Genomic DNA, 22,100 nt, shown 5'->3' on the forward strand with positions numbered 1-22,100 from the left:
TGAGGGCTGTCTGCTACAGCTCAAAGTAGGACAGAAATTGAGAATGGGATAATAGGATAGGAAAAGTATAATATAATGAAGGGAGGGAAGAAGAAAGAAATGAAAAGCAGAGGGTAAGGGTGAGGAGGGGGAGAAGGGAGGGTAAAGGGTTATAAGAAAGAAAGGAAAAGGGGGAGGGAGAGCGAGGAAGGAGAAGAGTAGAAGAAGGGAGAAAGAAAGCAAGAGAGAGAGAGAGCAAGAGCGTAAGAGTGCAATTTCCTGTTTACAACACTTTAAATCTCTTTCTACTATGAATATTTCAATTTCCTCTAACCAATCTAGTACAAAATACAAATTCTATAGCATTTACATAGAGCCTATAGGAGTTTTTGTCTTACCATTTGTCCAAGTTTAGGACAAATTTGGGGAAAAGACTTCCAAAGTAGCCCCCCTCCCCGCCCCCCCTTACAATTCCTTCCTTCACCGAGCTCGGAAAGAATTTTCTTCAGGGGAAAGTGGAAAAAATTTATTTATTAACAAAAATACAAAAAACACTTCCCAGCACAGACCCAGATGACCAAAAAATTTCACCGAGAGAGAGAGACGAACTCAGCTGATCTTCACTGGGAAGGGATGCAGAGTTTCTTGGGCAGACTTCCAGAGGTGGTCCCCGAGTTCAGATTCGTCTCCTCTGGAGCCGGTGCAAATCTTGGGGATGAGGAGAAGGGAGAGAGGGAGAGGGGCAGCCGGGAGCAAGCTAAAACAAGCCAAGGGCAAGCAAAAGCAAGCCGAGGGCAAGCAGCAGCAGCGGCGGCAGCAGCAGCGGCGGCGGCAGGCCAGCAGAAAACAGCAGCCTAGATAAAGCAGCGCAGGGAGGCGGCCAGCAGCTCCATGGTGGGGGCAGGGAGTGGAGCTAGTCACAACACCAACCCAGAACACAAGAATATTTCCTAATGTCCTGCCTAAACCTCACCTTGGCACAGCTTAAGGTTGTGTTGTGTTGTCCTGTCACTGTTCCCTGGGAGAAAAACCTGACCCCACCTGACTCTCCTACCCTCCAGCAGATTTCATATACTCACACTCAGCTTGGTGTCACCAGCAAAGCTGCCGATGGTGGACTCAATGCCCTCATCCATGTCATCAATGCAGATATTTAAATCCACACTGGCTGGCTCTGATCCCTCAGCCATCATGCAGGTGCCCTGTGATGGCTCTCAAGGTGATCTGTTCCATCACCTTGCTGGGTACCAAGGTCAGGCTGACTGGCCTGAAGTTCCCCAGATCCTCCTTCCAGCCCTTCTTGGGGATGGGCTCACATTGGCACCTCCAGTCCTCTGGGACCTCCTTGGTGAGCCAGGACTGATGGTAAACGATGGAGAGCAGCTTGGGGAGCTCTTCCAATAGCTCCTTCGTCCCCCATGGATGGATCCCATCTGGTGCCAGAGACACCTGTGAGCATCTGAGTGGCTCAGCAGGTTCCAAGATGCTTCTCCCTGGATTACAGGGGGTCTGTTCTGCTCCCTGTCCCTATCTACCAGCTCAGGAGAACACTTGTCTTGAAGACAACCTGTCTTAGTGCTGGAAACTGAGAAAACAAAGGTGCTAAGTACTTCAGCCTTTCCTTGTCTTTAGTTACTGTATTCCCCACTGCATCCAATAAAGAGTAGAGGTTCTCCTTATCCCACAATTTGCCATTAATTTCTTTATAGAATCATTTTTATTATTTTTCAGAGAAGTGGGCTGGTTAAGTCTTAATTGAGCTTTCACCTCTTTAATTTTCTTTCTGCATGACCTCACAATATCCTTGAACACTTTCTGAATGTTCTGACCTTCTTTCCAAAGGTGATGTACCACCTTTTGTCCCCTAAGTTCCCACTAAAGCTCCATGCCCAGCCACCACAGTCATTTTCCTCACCGACTCACTTTTTGGCATACAGGTACAGACTGCTCCTTCCACATAAGGATTACTTTGTTTAAATGTGTCCATCCATCCTAGACCTGTGTTTTTAAGGGCTATTTCCCTTTAAAAAAATCAGTATCTGATTCAGTTATCCCCAAATCTGCATCTTGAATAGGCCACAGTCTGCTCACCATAATTCCAGTAGAGAACTTTGGTTGATGACCCTCCTTCTTTCACAGAATATTGAAAACTCAATTATTTTATGGTCACTGTACCCCAGGCAGCCTCTGACCACCACATCTCCTTCCTTCTCTGGGAAGAGCAGGAGACAGAGATTTTTTTGGAAGTGAGAGTGTTACCAAAAATTCAGTAAAATAAAAAACTCCTTAAAACCAATGTAGCATTATAAAGGAGCATTCTTTATTTGGCTGGATGCATAGGGGGGACAGCTCCTCCCAATGCTGTGCATGCTGAGTACAGGGAAGTTTCTGTTTATATTCTGTAGTTTGCAAACTTATTAGTTGTCCTGGACTAAACACACATGATAATAATTTTGCCAAAATCATTAACATACTTCCCCTTCCCTTCACCCATGTGTTCTTTTGTCCTGAGGGTCTCTCTGATGGTCCCTGGTGGTCCTGGACACCAATGTTCCAGTGGGCCTGGCTGAGCTGGCAGTACACTGAGGCTGGTGAATTCCAGTTCCCCTTCTTACACAACAGACATTTTGTGTTTTGCAGAGGGCAGTGGTTTTGGAGAACAAGCATTGTGTTAGCTCACCTGGGGTGGGCAATTTATCATCTGTTAACATGAGGTCACAGAGCGGGCTATGACATCACAGCGCGGGTTTTGTGAGGTCATCAAGCAGCTATGACATCATAGGCTGTCTCTGCATCATCACCTGGGCTGTGTGAGGTCACTGGGTTGGTCACTCTGCCCCAGCCCCCTCACAGTTTCCCCAGACAAGTCCAATGCTGTTCATGCTCAGCAGGGTCCCCTGTCCCTCTGTATCCCCCTGCTCCACCTGGAGCCACAGCCTCCCCCAAGGATATTCCACAAATCAACCCCAGAGCTTGACATGGGGACAAGGGGCCAGGGCTGTGTGACCAGGACATCAAGGACGTGGATTATCCAGGTCACTGGGACCTGGTTTGTGTTTCCCAGGGCAGTAAAGATGTCTGGCAGCTGGAGCAGGGTGAGGGAAGGGCCTCCAAGGTGGGGCTGGAGCCCTTTGGCTGTGAGGAGAAGCTGAAGCAGTTGGGCTTGTCCAGCCCGGAGCAGGGAAGGCTGAAGGGCTCCTCATGCCAACCTGGCAGTGCCAGGCAGGAGCTGATGATGGAGAACACAGAGCCATCCAGACAGATTCCTACCTAGGGAAGAGATGCTGCAGCGGCTGCTGGATCAAGTTACTGTGAGCCCTGAATATTGGCATTAGTGCAGCTGTAGCTGTGCACAAGAGAGCTCTGCAGCCACTTTTTCCTTCCTCTGGGCATGGAAGGAACTCGTGACTTCAGCGTGTGGCTCATGTGTGCAAAGAGCAAATCTGGGCAGAATCGGGGCAGGGTGGGTTTGGGGCATCAAGGGATCTGTGTTGGGCACAGAATGAGTTTTCTATTGGTCTGAGACTGTCTGCTGTGAAAGTGGATGTAATATGCAATAGAGGAATGACTTTTGGTTTTTATGGAGCTGTGCCTTCCCTTGGTTCTTTTTGCTGACAATAAATGAAGATCCCTCTGTGTCTTGAGCAGTTACTTCTCCAAGGAAAGCAGGTTGGGAGTTGGTGCCAAGGAGCTGAAAGCTGCAGGCACAGCCTGGGCTGGAGGAAGCTCAGATTTGCACAGGACTGCTCTGAGTGCCAGGGGTTGGATAACGGAAATGGTGGGGTTGGGGTAGGGACAAAGTGTGATTGATGGTCAGCCATAAAGGGTCCTGATTTTCATATCTATTCTGACTACATTAGGAGGTGCTCAAGATCAACCAAATTGAAATTGTTGATATCAGTGCATAAAGAGGAAAAAAAATGGGAAAAAAGTCTTCTCTCATTTTTTTAATGTAATATGTTTTTACAAATGTAGTGAAAGCTTAGACAAGTCCTGCCTTATGCCCAGGTTTCTGGCAGTAGCTCTGTTTCTGGCGACCCGCACTTCAAATTGCTTTTTCTACTAAGTTCTTAAGAATAGAAAATTAGGTATATTATAAAAGAAATTATTTGCTGAATGGACTCAAGATTAACAGACAAGAGACTTTAAATTGACTACTTACTGCACAGGATAAACAAAAGAAGTGCAGGTAGATAGAAACACTGAGCACAATAAAGTTAACATATTACAGGTAGTGAAGAAATAGCAGAGATCAGGAGTCAATGTAACTTACCAACAAATTGATGAGGGAGTACACATGGAGCCCTTTCACTCACATTCCAGAAAAGTAAGCATAAAGATGCATCCAGACTTGGCGGATAAGCCCTATCCTTTTGCAGGGACTATGCAGAAGACTTTTGCTTTGTGAAAGTTTTGTGTGGCTTTCATAGTTTACAAAGTGAAGTGTGAGTCACTCAGAAATTCAAGGCTTATCTCCCTTCAGTCTGCTCTCAAGGCAAGATGTTTATGGTCAGCTGGGAAATTCCACCTCCCTGGCACCAGAGAGAACTCAGGACAGGACTGATGTCCAGCCTGGATTATCTCAGCAGTTCCTGAGAGGGGGAAGATGCCCTGAATTATGGCCCAGCTGATGGACAGAAGAGATGAGCTCTGCTGTGCCACAGGGGAAGTCCTGCTGCAGGAACCTCATGGAACCAAGGGTGCGTTGTGACATTGTGATGCCTCATGGAACCAAGGAGACCATGGTGACACCAATAAACCTCATGGAACCAAGGGTCCATTGTGACAGATCAAGGCCTCATGGAACCTAAAAGAGCATTGTGACCCCGTGGGACCCCATGGATCCAAATCTTCATTGTGACAGCACGGAACCTCTTTGTACCAAGGGGCCTTTGTGACACTGCAAGGCCTCAGGGAACCAAGGAGTGCAAAGGTCTCAAACATTGCTTGCAGAGTTCAGCCTTGGGGAAGGGGAAACTCCACACCTGAATAGTGTGTCTGTTTTCAGTGGGGAAAGTTAGGAGTTTCAGATTGCTTCAAAAGAACCAGGAAAACCCCTTTTTCCTGAGTCTAGCCAGTTCTCCAAGCAAAGCAGGTTCCAGGTGAGTGATGACAGGATGAAGCTGGAGAATGTGCAATAAGGTTGTCCACACTGGGTCAGACCTCAAGGCACAGCTCCTCTGAGCAGGCCAGACCTCCTGAGGAGAGACCCTGGATCAATATCAATCACAGAATGCTGCAATCTCCTCTGCTCTAAAGAGAACAGTAATAAAACACACCCTTTAAAATAATAATAAATTATTAAAGAGTTAAGAAGATGTTTGAATTATTTCTCCATAATGATAGTAGGAAGCCTTCCTGGTGAATGGCACCAGAGCAAAGGGAAATCAAGGCAGAGCCATGGTTTCTAAGGACTTGCTTGATCCCAATGAGCCCCGTGGTACATTTGGTGCTGAGCCCTGGAACATCAGGATGTGAGAGGAGATTGCACAAACCTTTCCAGGAGTCCAGGTCATAAGAAAAAAACAAATTTCTCAAAACATTAATGGGTCCCACTGAGGTCTATTCCCACCCCAGGATCCTCATGGACTCCTTGGAGGAGAGAATTGGAGGCCGGGATTGCCCAAAAACGCTTCATTGAAGAAATTAATTTATCTAAATTGCACAGTTCTTAGTATTTGATCTCCTGTTGGCTACTGATCCCTTTGCCTTTGATGTGAATTAAGCCCTCATTCTTTGATTGTCTTACCAATCTTTTCCCAGACCAGGTGTCTTCAACCACACTGGGGGTTATTTTCTTTAATGGTCATTTACCTCTTGCATTATCTTCTGGGTTACTCCCAGTCTGTAGATCTTGAACTTATCAGGCCTCACCCATCCTCAAGGAATAGTTTTTTGAAGAGAAACTTCAATTCCCCTCCTCCTGGGCAAAGGCAAACAAACCCCTGACCGAAATCACATTAAAAAACCTCTAAAAGTTGTATCATTTGCAACAATCCCATTAGGTTCAGTGTCACAATGTTCTCTTTGGTTCCATAAGGCCAAGCAAGTGTCACATCAGCACCTGGGTTCCACAAAGCCCCGCAGTGTCACAGTTGCCTCCTTGTTCCACAGTACCCTACAGTGTCACAATGCTCTCCTTGGCTCCATGAGGCCCCACAGTGTCACAACTGTCCCTTCATTCCATGAAGCCCTGCAGTGTCACAAAGGTCTCTATAATTCCATGAGTCCCCAGTGTGACAATGGACCCTCAGTTCCATGTGTCCCACACTGTTACATGAATCCTTAGTTCCATGGAGTCTTGGAGTGTCACAATGGTCTCCTTTGTTCCTTGGTTCCATGGCACTGTGTAATGTCACAGTTGTCTCCATGATTCCATACTGCCCTGCAGTGTCACAATGCACCATTGGTCAGTGAGGCTTCACAGTGTCACCATGGCCCCTTGGTTACAGGGAGCCCACAGTGTCACTGTGGTCCCCTTGGTTCCATAAGGTTCTGCAGTCCCAAAATGTCACCTTCGTTCCACGAGGTTTGGTAGAGCCACAAGGCCCTGCTGTGCCACAATACCCATAGATCCATGAGTTTCCGTGGAGTCACCATGGTCTCCTTGGATCTGCAGTATCTCAGTGATCTCCTTGGTACCTTCCCACCCCAATTTCTAAATGGCTTCTTGATTCCATGAGGTTACACAGTTCCATAAGGGTGTCCTTGGTGCCATGAGGATACAAAAATTCCACATAAACATTGAGCAACACCTGCTTATCACACCTGGGAACATCTGTCTGCATTCAAATTAGGGGTTAAAGGTGAGAATGGCATCAGCTGCTTCCATCTGCAACAGAAACCCAGGAAAAGGACAGGGACAGAGACTTCAGCTGCAAGACTCTGAGAATTCACAGAATCACAGATTCATTAGGTTAGAATAACAAGATCATCAAATCCAACCCCTGACTAAAATTTTAATATGGCAACGAGTGTCATATCCCATCTTTTTTTAAACACAACCAGGGATGGTGTCTCCACCAACCCCTGTGCAGATAATCCAGTACTTTATCACTCTTTCTGTAAAAATTTTTTCCTAATATCCAACCTATATTTCCCTTGGCACAGCTTATAACAGTCCTCTCATTCTGACAGCCATTGCCTGGTGAAAAAGACCAACCCCCACCTGGTCACAACCACCTTTCAGGAAGTTGTAGAGAGTGATAAAATCACCCCTCAGTCTAGTTATCTCCAGGATAAACATCCTCATCTCCCTCAGCCGCTCCTCACAGCACTTGTGTTCCAGACCCCTAACCAGCCTTGTTACCCTGCTCTGCACATGCTCCAGCCCCTCCATGTCCTTCCAAAATTCAGAAGCCCAGAAGTGGACACAACACTCGAGGTGCTGCCCAACCACTGTTGAGCACAGGGGAAAAATCACTGCCCTGGTCCTGCTGGCCACACCATTCCTGATCCAGGCCAGGAGCCATTGGCCTCTTGGCCACCTGGACACACTGCTGGCTCATGTCCATATCCCCAGGTCCCTTCCTGCCTGGCCACTGCCCAGCCACTCTGTCCCCAGCCTGGAGCACTGCAGGGATTGTTGTGGCCAAAGTGGAGGACCCTGCACCTGGTCTTGTTAAACCTCACCTTGGTGGATTTGGGCCCTGGATCCAGCCTGTCCAGGTCACTTTGCAGACCCTCCTACTCTCCAGCAGATCCACACTCACACCCAACTTGGTGCCATCTGCACATTTGCTGATGGTGCACTCAATGCCCTCATCCAGATCATCAATGCAGATATTGAAATCCATGCTGGCTGGCTCTGATCCCTCAGCCATCCTGTAGGTGGCCTGGGATGGCTCTCAGGGTGATCTGTTCCATCACCTTGCTGGGCACTGAGGTCAGGCTGAGAGGCCTGGAGTTCCCCAGATCCTCCTTCCAGCCCTTCTTGGGGATGGGCTCACATTGGCACCTCCAGTCCTCTGGGACCTCTCTGGTGAGCCAGGACTGATGGTAAATGATGGAGAGCAGCTTGGGGAGCTCATCCACCAGTTCCCTCATCTCCCTAGAATGGATCCCATCTGGTGCCAGAGACACCTGTGAGCATCTGAGTAGCTCAGCAGGACCCTAGCTGATTTCTCCTGGTTTACAGGGGGTCTGTTCTGATCCCTGTCCTCATCTACTGGCTCAGGAAAACACTTGTCCTGAGGACAATCTGTCCTCTTGTTGAAAACTGAGGCAACAAAGGTATTACGTACCTCAACACCTTCAATATCTTTATTTACAATATTCCCCACTGGATCCAATCAAGAGCTGAGGTTATCCTTGTTCCTTCTTTTGTTATTATTTTAATTATAAAACTATTTTTCATTATTTTTTCACAGAAGCTATCAGATTAAGTTCTAACTGAACTTTCAGCTCTCTACTTTTCTTTGTTCCTAAGCTAATAACATCCTAAAACACTTCCTGAATTGCCTGCTCCTCTTTCCAAGCTGATGCACCTTCTTTTTCCCTTACTTCCTGGAAAATCTCCATGCCCAGACAGACCTTTTCCTCACTGGCTCACCTTTTGGCGCAGAGGGCCAGGCTGCTCCTGCTCCATCAGAATTTCTTTCTTGAAGTATTTTCATCTTTCCTGAATGCCTTTGTTTGAAAAGGCTCTTTCCCTTAAAGGGAATCATTACCTGATTCAGGTATCCCCAAATCTGCATCCTGAAGAGGCCAAAGTTGTTTATCTTTAAGTCCAGTGTAGAAGTTTTGTTCATGGCCCTCCTTCTTTCACAAAATATTTAAAAACTCAATAATTTAATGGTCTCTTTATCCCAAAAAACCTCCGACCACCACATCTCCCCCCAGCCCTTCTCTGTTTGTGAACAGCAGGAGACAGAGCTTCCCTCGGCAGTGGGAAGAGAAGGAAACCTCCCTAAAAGGCAGCCTGGATGGTTCAGTCTGGAGCTGAGGAAACAGCAAATTCCCTGCCAGGGCAGAATGTTGGTGGCCCAGGTGTCCCAGCTGAGGCTGGGCCATGCCATGGCTCTGTGTGCCAGGAGCCGGCAGCGCTGGGTGCAGGGAGCCCAGGGAGGGCACAGCAATGCTGGGCTGAGAAATGCTGGGGGGACAGCGAGATGGGCGTGTGCAGCCAGCCAGGGCAGAGGAGCAGCACGCACAGGGGCACAGGCTGCAGGAGAGATGGCCAAGGGCTGGGCAGGGCTGGCAGGGCCAGAGGCACCCAGGCCTTTGTGCCCTGGGCTGGGCAGCACCTCTGGAGCCCCACAGGAGGAACTTTCCTTGCAGGGGCTGCACTTTGCTGCTGCCTTGGCCCTCCCTGAGCAGGCTGGCAAGGCTTGCAGACCTTGCTGCCCCTCCCATCCCAGTGCCCCAGGAATAACACCGAGCCACCCGTGAGGGACAGGCCCTGCTGGACCAGGCCTGGGCTCAGCCCTTGTCCTTTCTGCTGCCTCCAACCAGCCCAGGCCTTGCTCAGCATTGCAGTTCCTGCTCACAGCCTTTGTCTCCTGCAATCCTGCGCTCAAGGATCTGCTCTCACCAGTCCCTGAGGAGCCTTTGGCAGTCCCTGCCCTCAGTGGGGCCACTGATGCTCCAAGGGACTTGGAGTTTTGCTTCTGACTCCTTGAGCAGCTTCTTTAACCTTGTCTCAGTGCCTGGGGCTCCTGGACTCAGCCCCAAATCTGTCCTGTTATAAATATGATTTCTGCTAATTAAATTGTAATTATATTAGCAAAATTGTTGCTTCTTATCAATAGAATAATTGTAATTTATTGTTCCAATGCATAAAAGATAAAGGAAGGTTAAGCAAAGCAGATGGTATCATTCTCCAGTTGTTTAGTGGGAGTAGAGATAGTAAGGGTATAGGTCTAAGAATAGCATCTAGAAATAAAACTTTTGTCTTTGAATTGAGCCAAATTGGGATGATTCCAAGCATTAGACACTTGGCTTGTTATGGGAACATCAGCTTAATTATATAACTCTAAGGTCAGTGCGCCTGCTCTACCTGAGAGGTCACACAATGAACCCTGAGGAAGACCCAGAGCCTTCACCAGAAACAAGATCCCCGAAGGGAGGAGAGACCCCCGACCATTGTTGAAGCATGAGCAACACAACATAGTGACGGAGATTTTAGGAATAGGATCTAGGAGGAGATTTCCAGAATATTCTGTATTAATATGTATTAGTAAACTATATAAATGAGATTTTAGCTTGATTCAGTTGGCATGGTGTGAGAGGAAGGGCCCTCCCCGTACCCCTGGTTGGTTTTGCTTATGCTTTATTTGAACTCAACCTCAATTACACTAAAATACTCACTGCCAAATTTTGCATTTATTTAAATATACATAACAAATATACTTTGATTGAATTTGGTTATATACAATTACTGCTATTATTAATAAATTATTGCTAAATTTATATTTGTTGTTTGATTAACTGAACAATTGAAGACTCCATTCATAACAATTTTGGGGATCATTAAAATACAGAAAAATTCCAGGAGCTCTTTGTATTTCTTCATTTGTCTTCAAGTCCCAAGGGCTTGTGCAGATGCTTGGAGACATTTTGGAGTTTTCCTAAGAAGGAAGATTTGAAAGTGCATCATGACTTTACTCAAGGGAATGTTTTTCAATTTTTCAGTTCAGAGGCGAAGTGATAGAAGCATTTCCCAAATGACCTTGATGCAGAATGTCTCCTTAGGAGGTCTGGGCACATTGAAGAATGAGCCCCTTTGCAGGCTGACCCTGTTTGGACAACCTGCTCCTCACCCCCATCATCACCATATCATGATGTCTCCCACCTGGTGCCAACAACCCAAAATATAAAAAACCTCATTCATTTCTGTTTGTAATAAAAATGTTATTTAATTTTAAAATTAAAATTAATTTTCCTTATTTGTAATATTGTTATTCTATTTTTTAGACCAAATTTTTATATTTGTAATAAAAATATTTTATTAGCAACCAAAAAAATTATTGGTCATTGCTTTTATGTAATACAATTTCCTTAATTAATTAAGCTCTATTGGTTCTTTATTTCTCTCTTTTTAGGATAATTCATAATGTTTGAGTTATTTTTTTATCTTTTTTATATCTTTTTTTTTCAGACAGGTTCAGGGTGGGCACTTCGGGGTCCAGGGAGACATTTCTGGGGCACATTCGGGGCAGTTTTGGGTCTGGGGGAAGAATTTTGAGGGACAGGAGGACACTTGGAGGCATTGAGTTGGCCCTAAAAATGAACTTAGGGATCCTGAGGGAAAGTCTGGGCTTTGAAGTGGATCATGGGGGTCTGTAAGGGGTTCTCTGGGGTGCAGGCGATGATGGGAGTTGTAGGAGTAGGTATAATACAGTTTAATGGGGCCACAGAGCATCATGGTTATTCCAGGTGCAGCTGCAATGTCTCCTGGAGGAGCGCAGGGCACGATGGGAGATGAAGTCATTGCTTGAATAGCACTCTATGGCACCACAAAGCATGATGGGAGCTGTAGTCCCGGAAGTGATTCTAGTGGAGTGTTTACGAACTCTGGGAGGGCACTTGGGGGACACTTTTGCCTCTGAACGGCAACTTCACGTTCTCAGGGAGGAATGTTTACAGTTCGGGAGCACTTGGGGGGAGCTTGGGGAGCTCTAACCTGGCTCTTTAGGGCACGGGACACAGCAGGAGTTTTAGGCACGGGACTGTGTTATAAGGTGCTCTGAGCACACGGGTGATGACATGAGATGAATTCCCAGAAGTGGCTGTAATGGGCATCTGTGGGCTTGGGAGCATTCAGGGAATTCTGGGACGTTTTTGGGGGTACCTGAATGGGCGCTGAGGGCACACTTAGGGATCCTTGGAGTTTCTGGAGGACATCTATTGGACATACGGGGGGGGATACCGGGGTTCTGTGGAGCACGGTGCATGATGGGTATTGTAGTCCCAGCTCCAATGGGGCTCTATGGGGCTGCAAGGCATGCTGGGAGTTAGAGGCACAAAGTAAAAATGGCGCCGACTCCAGGCACCACCCCTGAGACCTCGGTCCCCGGCCTGAACCTCCTTGGTGGCACCTTGGGCTGGTACATACCTGAGGAGGGTGTCTGTTTTCACAGGGGAAAATAAGGTGTTTTAGATTGCTTCAAAAGTAAAACAAAGGGGAGAAAACCATGTTTGCTTGAGTGGAGGCAGTTCTCCAAGCAAAGCAGGTCCCAGGTGAGTGAGGACAGACAGGATGGGGTTGGGGAATGTGGAGCAAGGTTGTCCACACTGGATCACACCTCAAGACACAGCTTCTCTGAGCAGGCCAGACCTCCTGAGGAGAAACTCCGGATCAATATCAACCACAGAATGCTGCAATCACCTCTGCTTAAAGAGAACAGTAATAAAATCCATCCTTTAAAATAGGAATGGATATTTTTAAGAAACACTTTGAAGTGTTTTTCGATAACTATTACAGGAAACATTCCTAATGAACTGCACCAGACCAGAGGGAAATCAAGGCAGAGCCATGGTTTCTTAGTAAATCTCTCAAGAACTCCAAGTGAGAATCAAACTCCAAAGTCCCTTAAAGTTTTAATGGGTCCTGGTGAGGGACACAACTGGGAAAGTGTCCCCAAGCCTCAATCAGAGCAGAGAACTGGAGACAGAGATGACAGGTGGGGACAAAGAGAAGCCAAGTCTTGGTGCCCTGGGGCACAGCAGGGTCTGTGCCACCAAGGGCTCGAGGAGACACCTTGTCCTGAGCCACTGGGGGCTCCTGGCACAGCCCCAGCAAGGCTGGGCATTGTCACCCCTTGTACTGCCCTCAGCATCCCCCCACATCCCAGTGGCCTCAGGGATCTGCTGGGACCAGTCCCTGGGGAGCCTTGGTCAGGAATGGCCCTGGGAGCTCCTTCATTCTCCCTGGGACTGCAGGTTTTTCAAAGGGCTTTGGGTTTTGCTTTTGCCTTGGAGTCTCTGAGAACTTTGTGCAAACATGGCCTCCAGTTACCTTCTTTAATTAGTCTCTTGAGGGCCTTTGTCAGTAACAACATTCAGTAGAGCTCAATGCCTCTAGGTGCTTCAGCTTTCAAAGGTTCTTTACTTTTTCCTTTCTACACTGACTTTCTGAGAACTGACAACACTCAGACAAAGAGGGGGTTTCAATTTTTTTTTAAGCAATCCAAAATTTTTAAATTTCTCCACTGCATACAGGCACAAGGTGCTGCCAAGGAAATTCCTCATCCCCAAGGCAGAGCCCTGCAAGCAATGTTTGACACCTTTGCACTCCTTGGTTCCCTGAGGCCTTGCAGTGTCACAAAGGCCCCTTGGTTACATGAGGTTCTGAACTGTCACAATGGAGATTTGGGTCCATGGGGCCCCATGGTGTCACAATGTTCTTTATGGTTCCATAAGGCCTTGATCTGTCACAATGGACCCTTGGTTCCATGAGGTTCATTGGTGTCACCATGGTCTCCTTGGTTCCATGAGCCATCCCAATGTCACAACGCACCCTTGGTTCCATGAGGCATCACAATGTCACAACAGATCATTGGTTCCATGAGGTTCCTGCAGCAGGACTTCCCCTGTGGCCCAGCAGAGCTCATCTGATCTGTCCATCAGCTAGGCCATCACTCAGGGCATCTTCCCCCTCTCAGGATTTGCTGAGATAACCCAGGCTGGACATCAGTCTTGTCCTGAGTTCTCTTTGGTGCCAGGCAGGTGGAATTCCCAGCTGACCATGAGCATCTTGCTCTGAGAGCAGCTGAAGGGAGATAAACCTTGAATTCCTGAGTGACACACACTTCACTTTACAAACAATAAAAGCCATACAAAATTTTTACAAAGCAGAAGTCTTCTGCATAGTCCCTGCAAACGGGCAGAGCTTCTCTCCCAGTTCTGGATGCATCTTCGTGGTTTCTTTTCTGGAAGCTGAGTGAAAGGGCTCCATGTGCACTCCCTCATCAATTTGGTGTTAAGTTGCATTGACTCCTGATCTCTGCTATTTCTTCACTAGCTGTAATAAAGGTAAGTTTAATGTGCACTGTGTTTGTATCTACCTGCACTTCTTTTGTTTGTCCTGTACAGTAAGTAGTCAATTTAAAGATTCTTGTCTGTTTATGTTGAATCCATTCAGTAAATAATTCATTTTAGAATAGACCTAATCCACCATGGTAAAGAACTTGTGCGAAAGAGCAATTTGGGCAGCAGGCTACCTGAAACAGAGTTACTGCCAGAAACCTGAGCATAGGGCAGTACTTGTCTAAGCTTTCATTCCATTTGTAACGTATTTCATTTAAGAACAAAATGAGAGAAATCCTTTCTTTTCCACATTTATTCCTTTCCTGTTTATACACTGATATCAGCAATCTCCAGTTGACATTGATCCCCAGCACCTCCTAATGCAGTCTGAATAGATATGAAAATCAAGATACTTTATGGCTGACCATCAATCACACTTTGTCCTTACCCCCACCCCACCATTTCCCTTATCCAACCCCTGACACTCAGAGCAGCCTTGTGCAAATCTGAGCTTCCTCCACTCCAGTCTGTGCCTGCAGCTTTCAGCTCCATGGCACCAACTCCCACCTGCTTTCCTTGGAGAAGGAACTGCTCAAGACACAGAAGAATGTTCATTTATTGTGAGTAAACTAACCTAGGGAAGGCACAGCTCCATAAAAAACAAAAATCATTCCTCTACTGAATATTACATCCCCTTTCCACAGCAGACAGTCTCAGAGCAATGGAAAACACATCCTGTGCCCAGCACAGATCCCAGGATGCCCCAAACCCTCCCAGCCCTGATTCTGCCCAGATTTGCTCTTTGCACACGAGCCCCACACTGAAGTCACGAGCTGCCTCCAATGCCCAGAGGAAGGAAAAGAGAGAAAGTGGCTGAAGAGCTCTCTTGTGCACAGCTACAGCTGCACTAATGCCAATATTCTGGGATCACAATACCTTGATCCAACACGCTCTACTGCATCTGTTACCTGGGTAGAAATCTGTGTGGGTGGCTAGGCCCAAGGAGTGCTGGGCAATGGATCCACATCCAGGGGTATCCCCAGGGTTCAGGATTGGGGCCAGGGCAGTTCAGTCTCTTTCTTGCTGATCTGGACGAGGCCATTAAGGGCACCCTCAGTCAGATGCCAGGTGAGCCCAGGCTGGCTGGTAGTGTGGCTGTGCTGCAGAGCAGAAAGCTCTGCAGAGGGATCTGCACAGGCTGGAGCCATGGGCCCAGGACAATGGGATGAGGTTCGCCAAGGCCAAGGGCTGGCTCCTGCCCTGGGCTCACAACCACCCCAAATCCCTGGCTGTGACCTGCCCCTGATCCCCACAGCCTATCCTGTTTCCTTCATCCCTGCAGTGCCAGGCACTTTCTGGGACAGGGGAGCTTTGCTCTGGGGATGGAGGGAGGTGCAAGTGCCACCCCTGCAGTGGGAACCACAACTCAACAGGTTTGTGTTCTTTGGGGGTCAGGAACTGGTGAGACTCAGAAGCATAGATAGGTTTCTCTTCATGGCCAACATAAAAAATGTAACAATGATATAATTCCATAAACATCACCATTTCTCCTCAGCTCTGTGCAATGTATCTGATATGTCCTATGTGGGAAGATATTTTGTAAGGATAGTAAAGAAGGCAATCTTTCCCAATGAATTATACCTGTACTGATTGTTGGGAAATGGAAACAGCCTTGCCTGCCCAATGAGGATGGGTATTCTAAAAGTCTGAGCTAGCTAGTCAAGGGTAAGTTACAGATGCAGTTAGAGCTTGAGACCCAGAGTCTGCTGCAGTTTGGGATGAAGTCTGCAGGCTGTGCTGTGAGGAGGAAGGGGCATGTTATTGTGTAAGGGACAGACAAGGTAAGATGTTGTGTGAGGGACACAAAGGGTTAGGTGTCCGCAATGGGGACAGGCTGGGGTTAGCCTGTCTTGCAGAAGGAAACTTAGAGACAGGAGAGAAGAAGTCAGTGCTGTGTGGAGCTCCACATGAGGAAAGGGTCAGAGTTGCCTGAAAGAAGAAATGAAAAGTACTTAATAAAGGACTGATGATGGTGTCAGTCATGTCTGTCTTGATATAATTGCTATATCTGCCATGCACGAGGTATTTCTATATGAGTGCAGTTTTAGACAAAGACATTAGGAAGGGTGATTCTTTAAGAGAATTAAACAAAATTTACATGTTGACTAATGTGGAATGACCAGAGAATAAATGAAGAAGGAAATCTGGGAGCAATGGGAAGGCCATTGAACCACTTGGTCCAGATGTCCTTAGACATGGCCATTTAAACAGAAGAGGGGGAATCACCCAAATGAAGAGGAACATGAAATAATAGACAGTACAGGGGTAACACAGGTTGACAGGAAGATCGGTATTTCTTCCCCTATCATCAGTAAAATTTCAAGAAATTTCTGTTATCTCCTGGTGGGGAAACTTGGACATTTCTTCAAGTACTCAAATGCCCCAGCTAATGAGATGTGCTTGTGCCCCTTGTAAAATGCACATCCCCTACAGCCCCAGAGGGCTCCTGTCCTGTAAACATCTGCTCTGGCCCATTCCAAAATCAAGATCAGCATTGTCCTGGGATCATCAGGGACCTGAGGCTGGAAGGGACCTCAGCAAGTCCAACCCACCAAAAACTGTCCCAGACCAAGTAATTCAAAGCTTGATTTGGTCTGAATTTAAAAACCCCAATGGCCAGGGATGGGGCAGCATCTCAGAACGTGTCTGAGCCCATGGAAACAAAGGTTTTCCACATTTCCTGGCTGATTTCTCCTCATTCTTCTCCCAAACATTTAGTCTTCCCCCCTGCCCCAGGTCCCCAAGTGCAGAACCTGGCTCTGTGTTCTCCATCAGCTCCTGGCTGGCACTGCCAGGCTGGCATGAGGAGCCCCTCAGCCTTCCCTGCTCCCAGCTGGATGAGCCCAGCTCCCTCAGCCTCTCCTCACAGGCAAAGAGTTCCAGCCCCACCTTGGAGGCCCTTCCCTCACCCTGCTCCAGTTGCCAGACATCTTTCCTGCCCTGGGGAACCCAAACAGGCCCCAGTGACCTGGATAATCCATGTCCTTGATGTCCTGGTCACTCAGCCCCGGGTGCTCCTGGCCTGCCTTGCTGCCATGGCACTCGGCTGCCTCCTGCCCAGCTCCTGCCCACCAAGAGTTTTCTGCCAGGGCCTGGTGGATGCAGGGAGGGCTGACAATGTTGTCTATCAGAACTTTAGCCCTTGACACCATGTCCAAAAGCATTCTCTGGAAAAGCAGAAGCCTGTGGCTTGGATTGGTTCACAATTCCCTGGAATAAGAACTGTCTGGATGTCTGGGCCCAGAGAGTGGTGAGGAATGGTGCCACATCCAGTGTGTGTGCAGTGATGTCCTACAGGGATCAGTGTGGGCCCAGTCCTGTTTAACATCTTTATAGACAGCCTGGAGAAGGGGATTGAGTGCACCATCAGCAAATTTGCAGATGACACCAGGCTGGTGTGGATGTGCTGGAGGGTAGGAGGGCTCTGTAGAGGGACCTGGACAGGCTGGATCCAGGGTTAAGATCCAAAAAGGTGAGGTTTAACAAGACCAAGTGCTGGGTCTGGCACTTTGGGCACAACAACCTCGGCAGTCCTCCAGGCCGGAGACAGAGTGGCTGGAGAGTGGACAGGCAGAAAGGGACCTGAGGGCACTGATGGACAGCAGGCTGGACATAAGCCAGCAGTGTGCCCAGGTGGCCAAGAAGGCCAATGGCTCCTGGCCTGGGTCAGGAATGGTGTGGCCAGCAGGGCAGTGATTCTTCCCCTGTGCTCAGCAGTGGAGAGGCCACACCTTGAGTGCTGTGTCCAGTTCTGAGCCCACAATTTCAGTAGGACGTGAGGGAGCTGGAGCATGTGCAGAGAAGGGCAAAAAGGCTGGTGAGAGGTCTGGAACACAAGTGTAGTGAGGAATCGCTGAGAGAGCTGGGGTTGTTCACTGAGAGAAGAGGAGGCTCAGGGAGACAAGGTGATATTAAAACAGAGGTTGGATTTGATGATCTAAAAGATCATTTTCAGCCTGGTTGATTCTGTGATTCTCTGAAACCACCCCTGGGCCTCCTCTTCACAAGGTCCAGCAGCCCAGGTCCCTCAGCTTCTCCTCACAGTCCCAAAGCCCATCCTGTCAGTCCTGCAGAGCCTCTCCAGCCCCTCCTCACTGCCCAGAACAGGGAGCCCCACACCCGGACACAGCAGCCCAGATGTGTCCCCCTGGCCTGTGGTGCCTCTGGCAAGGGAGCATCATGAGGCACTGCAGGAGCCTGCAGACAATTCCTGAAGAACTTGTAGGATGATCCTGCTCCCAAAGGGATGTTCCCATGGTGCCTGCTCAGGAACTGAAATGGGGAGTGGGGCCAGAGAGCAAAGGCCAGGCAGGGATGGGACTTTGTCCATGAGGGAATAGAGGTGGGCTGTAATAAGAAATCTGGAATGAGGTATTAAGAGAGCAATTGTGAAGTAAAAGAAATTCTCAGGGCAGTTTGGGGGTGGCTGCCAGACATGCCCAGCTCTGAGCAACAACATCTGAAGTGGGACAGGAAACTGACAGCTCATGGGAACAAACTTTCTGGCTGACTGCAGAGTCTATGACAAATCTGAGTGGTTTCCTTGGTGTCCCCCAGCCCTTGCTGGCCCCAGGGGCTGATGGCATTTGTGCTCACTCAGTTCCATCTCCCCACAGCAGCACCATGGGGGTGCTGACGCCTGCTCTGTGCAGTGCAAACAGGGGCTCCTGAGCCAGTGCTGCCGTGTCTGTGCCTGCAAGGATGCGGCACCTGTGCGAGCTGGGGGAGAGGCCAGGGCTGCAGAGGGAGGATGTTGTTGGCAGGTGCATGAGGACACTCTGGGACACTGCCCTGGGCTGTCCAGTGCAGTGGGGATGGATCAGCCCCTGCTCTGTTGCTCCTTGCCAGGGTCTCCCCCTTGCAGGGACCTTGCAGAGCATCAGCCATGCTGTTTGCCCCCAGCCTGCTCATGGCCAGCCTGGGGCTGCTCACAGGGGTTTTCTCTGACAGCATTGACCTGGCCAAGTGTTCTGGAGAGAGCCTGGCCAAGGAGCCTGGAGCCCCCAGGCCCTGCCCTGAGGCGTCATTGCTGCCCCAGCAGTGCCCATGGCCTGTTCCTGCTGCAGCCCCGGCACTGCCACCCCCAGGGCTGTTCCTGGCCCTGAGAGCACTCAGGCCCTGCAGCAGCACGAGGGGCAGGAGGGCAGCAGGGCAGTGGCACGGGAGCAGCACTGGCAACACCAAGTGCTGCTACTGCTGGACACAGCTGCTGTGCCAGCACTGATCTGCCCCAGCTCTGCACATAGACATTGCTGCATTCCACAGAAGGGAACATATTGGAGAACTCTGGTGAAAACTTTCCTTGGAGATCCTTTAGTACATTTATGGCCCCTGAGAGCACAGCCCCACGTTGTCATAGTCTGTGGCCACAGGGATGGTGGAGTGAAACCAAATGTGAAATGGCACAAACAACGACATTTCTTTGTGGACAGTATTAAAAGGTGGTAAAACAAGGAAAAGAACCACCAAAATGGAACCAAGAATTATCAAAGGTGGTTTTTATTACAAGTGTTCTGCAGAAATTGGCCAGCACTTTAACTTTTCTGAAAGCAGCCAGTCATCAGTGTCCACACTGCAACCTTGAGCTCCTGGTTCCTCAGGCTGTAGACGAGGGGGTTCAGGACTGGAGGCAGCACTGAGTACAGAACTGACAGTGCCAGATCCAGGGATGGGAAGGAGATGGAGGGGGGCTTCAGGTAGGCTAATGTGCCTGTGCTGATAAACAGGGAGACCACAGCCAGGTGAGGGATGCAGGTGGAAAAGGCTTTGTGCCGTCCCTGCTCAGAGGGGATCCTCAGCACAGCCCTGAAGATCTGCACATAGGAGAAAACAATGAACACAAAACAGCCAAATGATAAACAGATGCTAACTGCAATAAGCCCAAGTTTCCTGAGGTAGGATTTGGAGCAGGAGAGTTTGAGGATGTGTGGGATTTCACAGAAGAACTGGCCCAGGACATTGCCCTGGCACAGCGGCAGTGAAAATGTATTGGCCGTGTGCAGCAGAGCATTGAGAAGGGCACTGGCCCAGGCAGCTGCTACCATGTGGACACAAGCTCTGCTGCCCAGGAGGGTCCCATAGTGCAGGGGTTTGCAGATGGACACGTAGCGGTCGTAGCACATGATGGTCAGGAGGGAAAACTCTGATCCAATGAAAAATGCAAAGAAAAACACCTGAGCAGCACATCCAGAGTAGGAGATGTTCCTGGTGTCCCACAGGGAATTGTGCATGGCTTTGGGGACAGTGGTGCAGATGGAGCCCAGGTCAGTGAGGGCCAGGTTGAGCAGGAAGAAGAACATGGGGGTGTGCAGGTGGTGGCCGCAGGCTACGGCGCTGATGATGAGGCCGTTGGCCAGGAGGGCAGCCAGGGAGATGCCCAGGAAGAGGCAGAAGTGCAGGAGCTGCAGCTGCCTCGTGTCTGCCAGTGCCAGCAGGAGGAAGTGGCTGGTGGAGCTGCTGTTGGACATCACTCCACTCTGGGCATTCTGAGCTGTTGAAAGAAGACTTTGACAAGGTAGGAACAAATTCTTTGAGCCAATCCTATGAAATATTCTTTAGAATACTTTCAAATTATCTTCTCACACTTTGGTAGTAGTGTGTAAAAGATTTTATTTTTTAGTTTATGGTTTTGCTGCTGAGTTGCTGGCTCAAACTCAGCATTGCTCTCAGCCTGAGCTTTTAGGATCTCTTTGGGATAAAAGGCCTCCCTGTGCCCCTGTGCAGTCAGACCTGCTGGTCCTACACATCTGCTTTTTGCTCATTACCTCCTGCTTTTACAAAGTTCTCACACATAAAATTTTCTTTAAAAAAACTTTTTCAGGCTCCAGTTTCAAAACGAATCTCTCTAAACCCCCACCTTTTTTCCTCTGCAGATGGACAGGGAGGGATATTCAGGACTGTTGTGGCTCTCTAATGCCTGATGCTCTGCCTACTGGGAGCTATTTCTCTGCAAACAAAGCTTGTCCCTGCCAGTACTTCCAGAGCCTAGTCCCGCCCTGGGGGCTCTGCTCTGCCTTGCACACCTCTTCCAGCACAGGGCACTGCCCAGGGACATCTCCAGGCCAGGGCCTTATGGGCAGCTCAGATAAACTGAGATGCTGCAATCCAAGGTGCTGCTGCTGTCTGTAGGCAGAGGAGGGTGAGGAGACACTTTGTGATGGACATCTAAGGCAGATCTGCTGATGCCCAGTGGGACAGTGCAGGAGTCTCAGTGACACAGACACACCTGACAGCCCCTTTCCCTTGCCTTGAGGAGAAAGCTGAGAGCAGCCCTGGCCATGCAGCACCATCTGCACAGCAGGAGGAATCTGCCCTGATGGGGTCACCCCTTCCACCTCTATCTTCTCCCCACAGTCCATGCAGAGCTGCCAGGCAGGCTGAGAGCTGTCCCTGGCAGGTGGCAAATGCCCTGGGCTGGCCAAGAGCCCTGAGGGCTGCAGGAGCTGCTCTGCAGGACAGCCCTGGGCAGCCCTGGCTGCAGCCCCAGCTTCAGCCCCTGCAGCCATCCCTGGCAGCAGGAGCCATCCTGCCCTGTCCCTCTGACAGTGCCCAGGGCAGCCCTGCTCTGCAGCACATCCTCCTCCTCCTCCTCCTCTCCTCCTCCTCCTCCTCTTCCTCTTCCTCCTGCTCCTGTGTTTCAGGAAAACTGGCAGAGTCCTCCTGACACATGTGCTGGCTCTAGTAGATCCCTCCAGGAGCACAGGGGACATTGCCCTGCACCCACACACTCACCATGTCCAGGGCTATAAAGATGTTACCCCAAGTGAAGTCTCAGCTCAATGTCTTCCCAATCCTGGTTGCCTTTAGCCTGTCTGTGCCTGGCTCCTGTCCCCTCAGTGCCTGCAGGCAGTGCCCTCAGCCCTGCTGGGCTGGGAGAGGAGCTGCTGTTCACCAGAAATGTCTTTTTGAAGCTTTTCCTGGTTGAGCCTGGGAGCTGCCTCTGTGCCAGGAGACCAGCCCAGCTCAGCAGCACACACACAGCACAAGGATTTTAATGACCCTCACAGGGATTTAGTGCTGTTTACATTATATTAAGTCCCTCAGTATGTTAAAGGAACTTCTCAAGAGTTCAAAATTTAATTGGAAGAACAACT

At 49.1% G+C, this 22,100-nt stretch overlaps 1 protein-coding gene across 1 annotated transcript in view; it reads right to left on the minus strand.

The window, feature by feature from the left end:
• The window catches only part of LOC306815461 (olfactory receptor 14C36-like), a gene marked incomplete at both ends in the record, with an annotated part of 167,712 nt that extends 147,238 nt beyond the window's left edge, over positions 1-20,474 (minus strand). Inside the window, one exon of the mRNA XM_079332018.1 lies at positions 19,587-20,474. Coding sequence (XP_079188144.1) covers positions 19,587-20,474 — 888 coding nt within the window. The remainder of the gene's footprint in view (positions 1-19,586) is intronic.
• Positions 20,475-22,100: the final 1,626 nt, after the last annotated feature.

Source organism: Erithacus rubecula (assembly GCF_903797595.1).
Source record: "Erithacus rubecula genome assembly, contig: scaffold_137_arrow_ctg1, whole genome shotgun sequence".
Lineage (NCBI taxonomy): Eukaryota > Metazoa > Chordata > Aves > Passeriformes > Muscicapidae > Erithacus > Erithacus rubecula.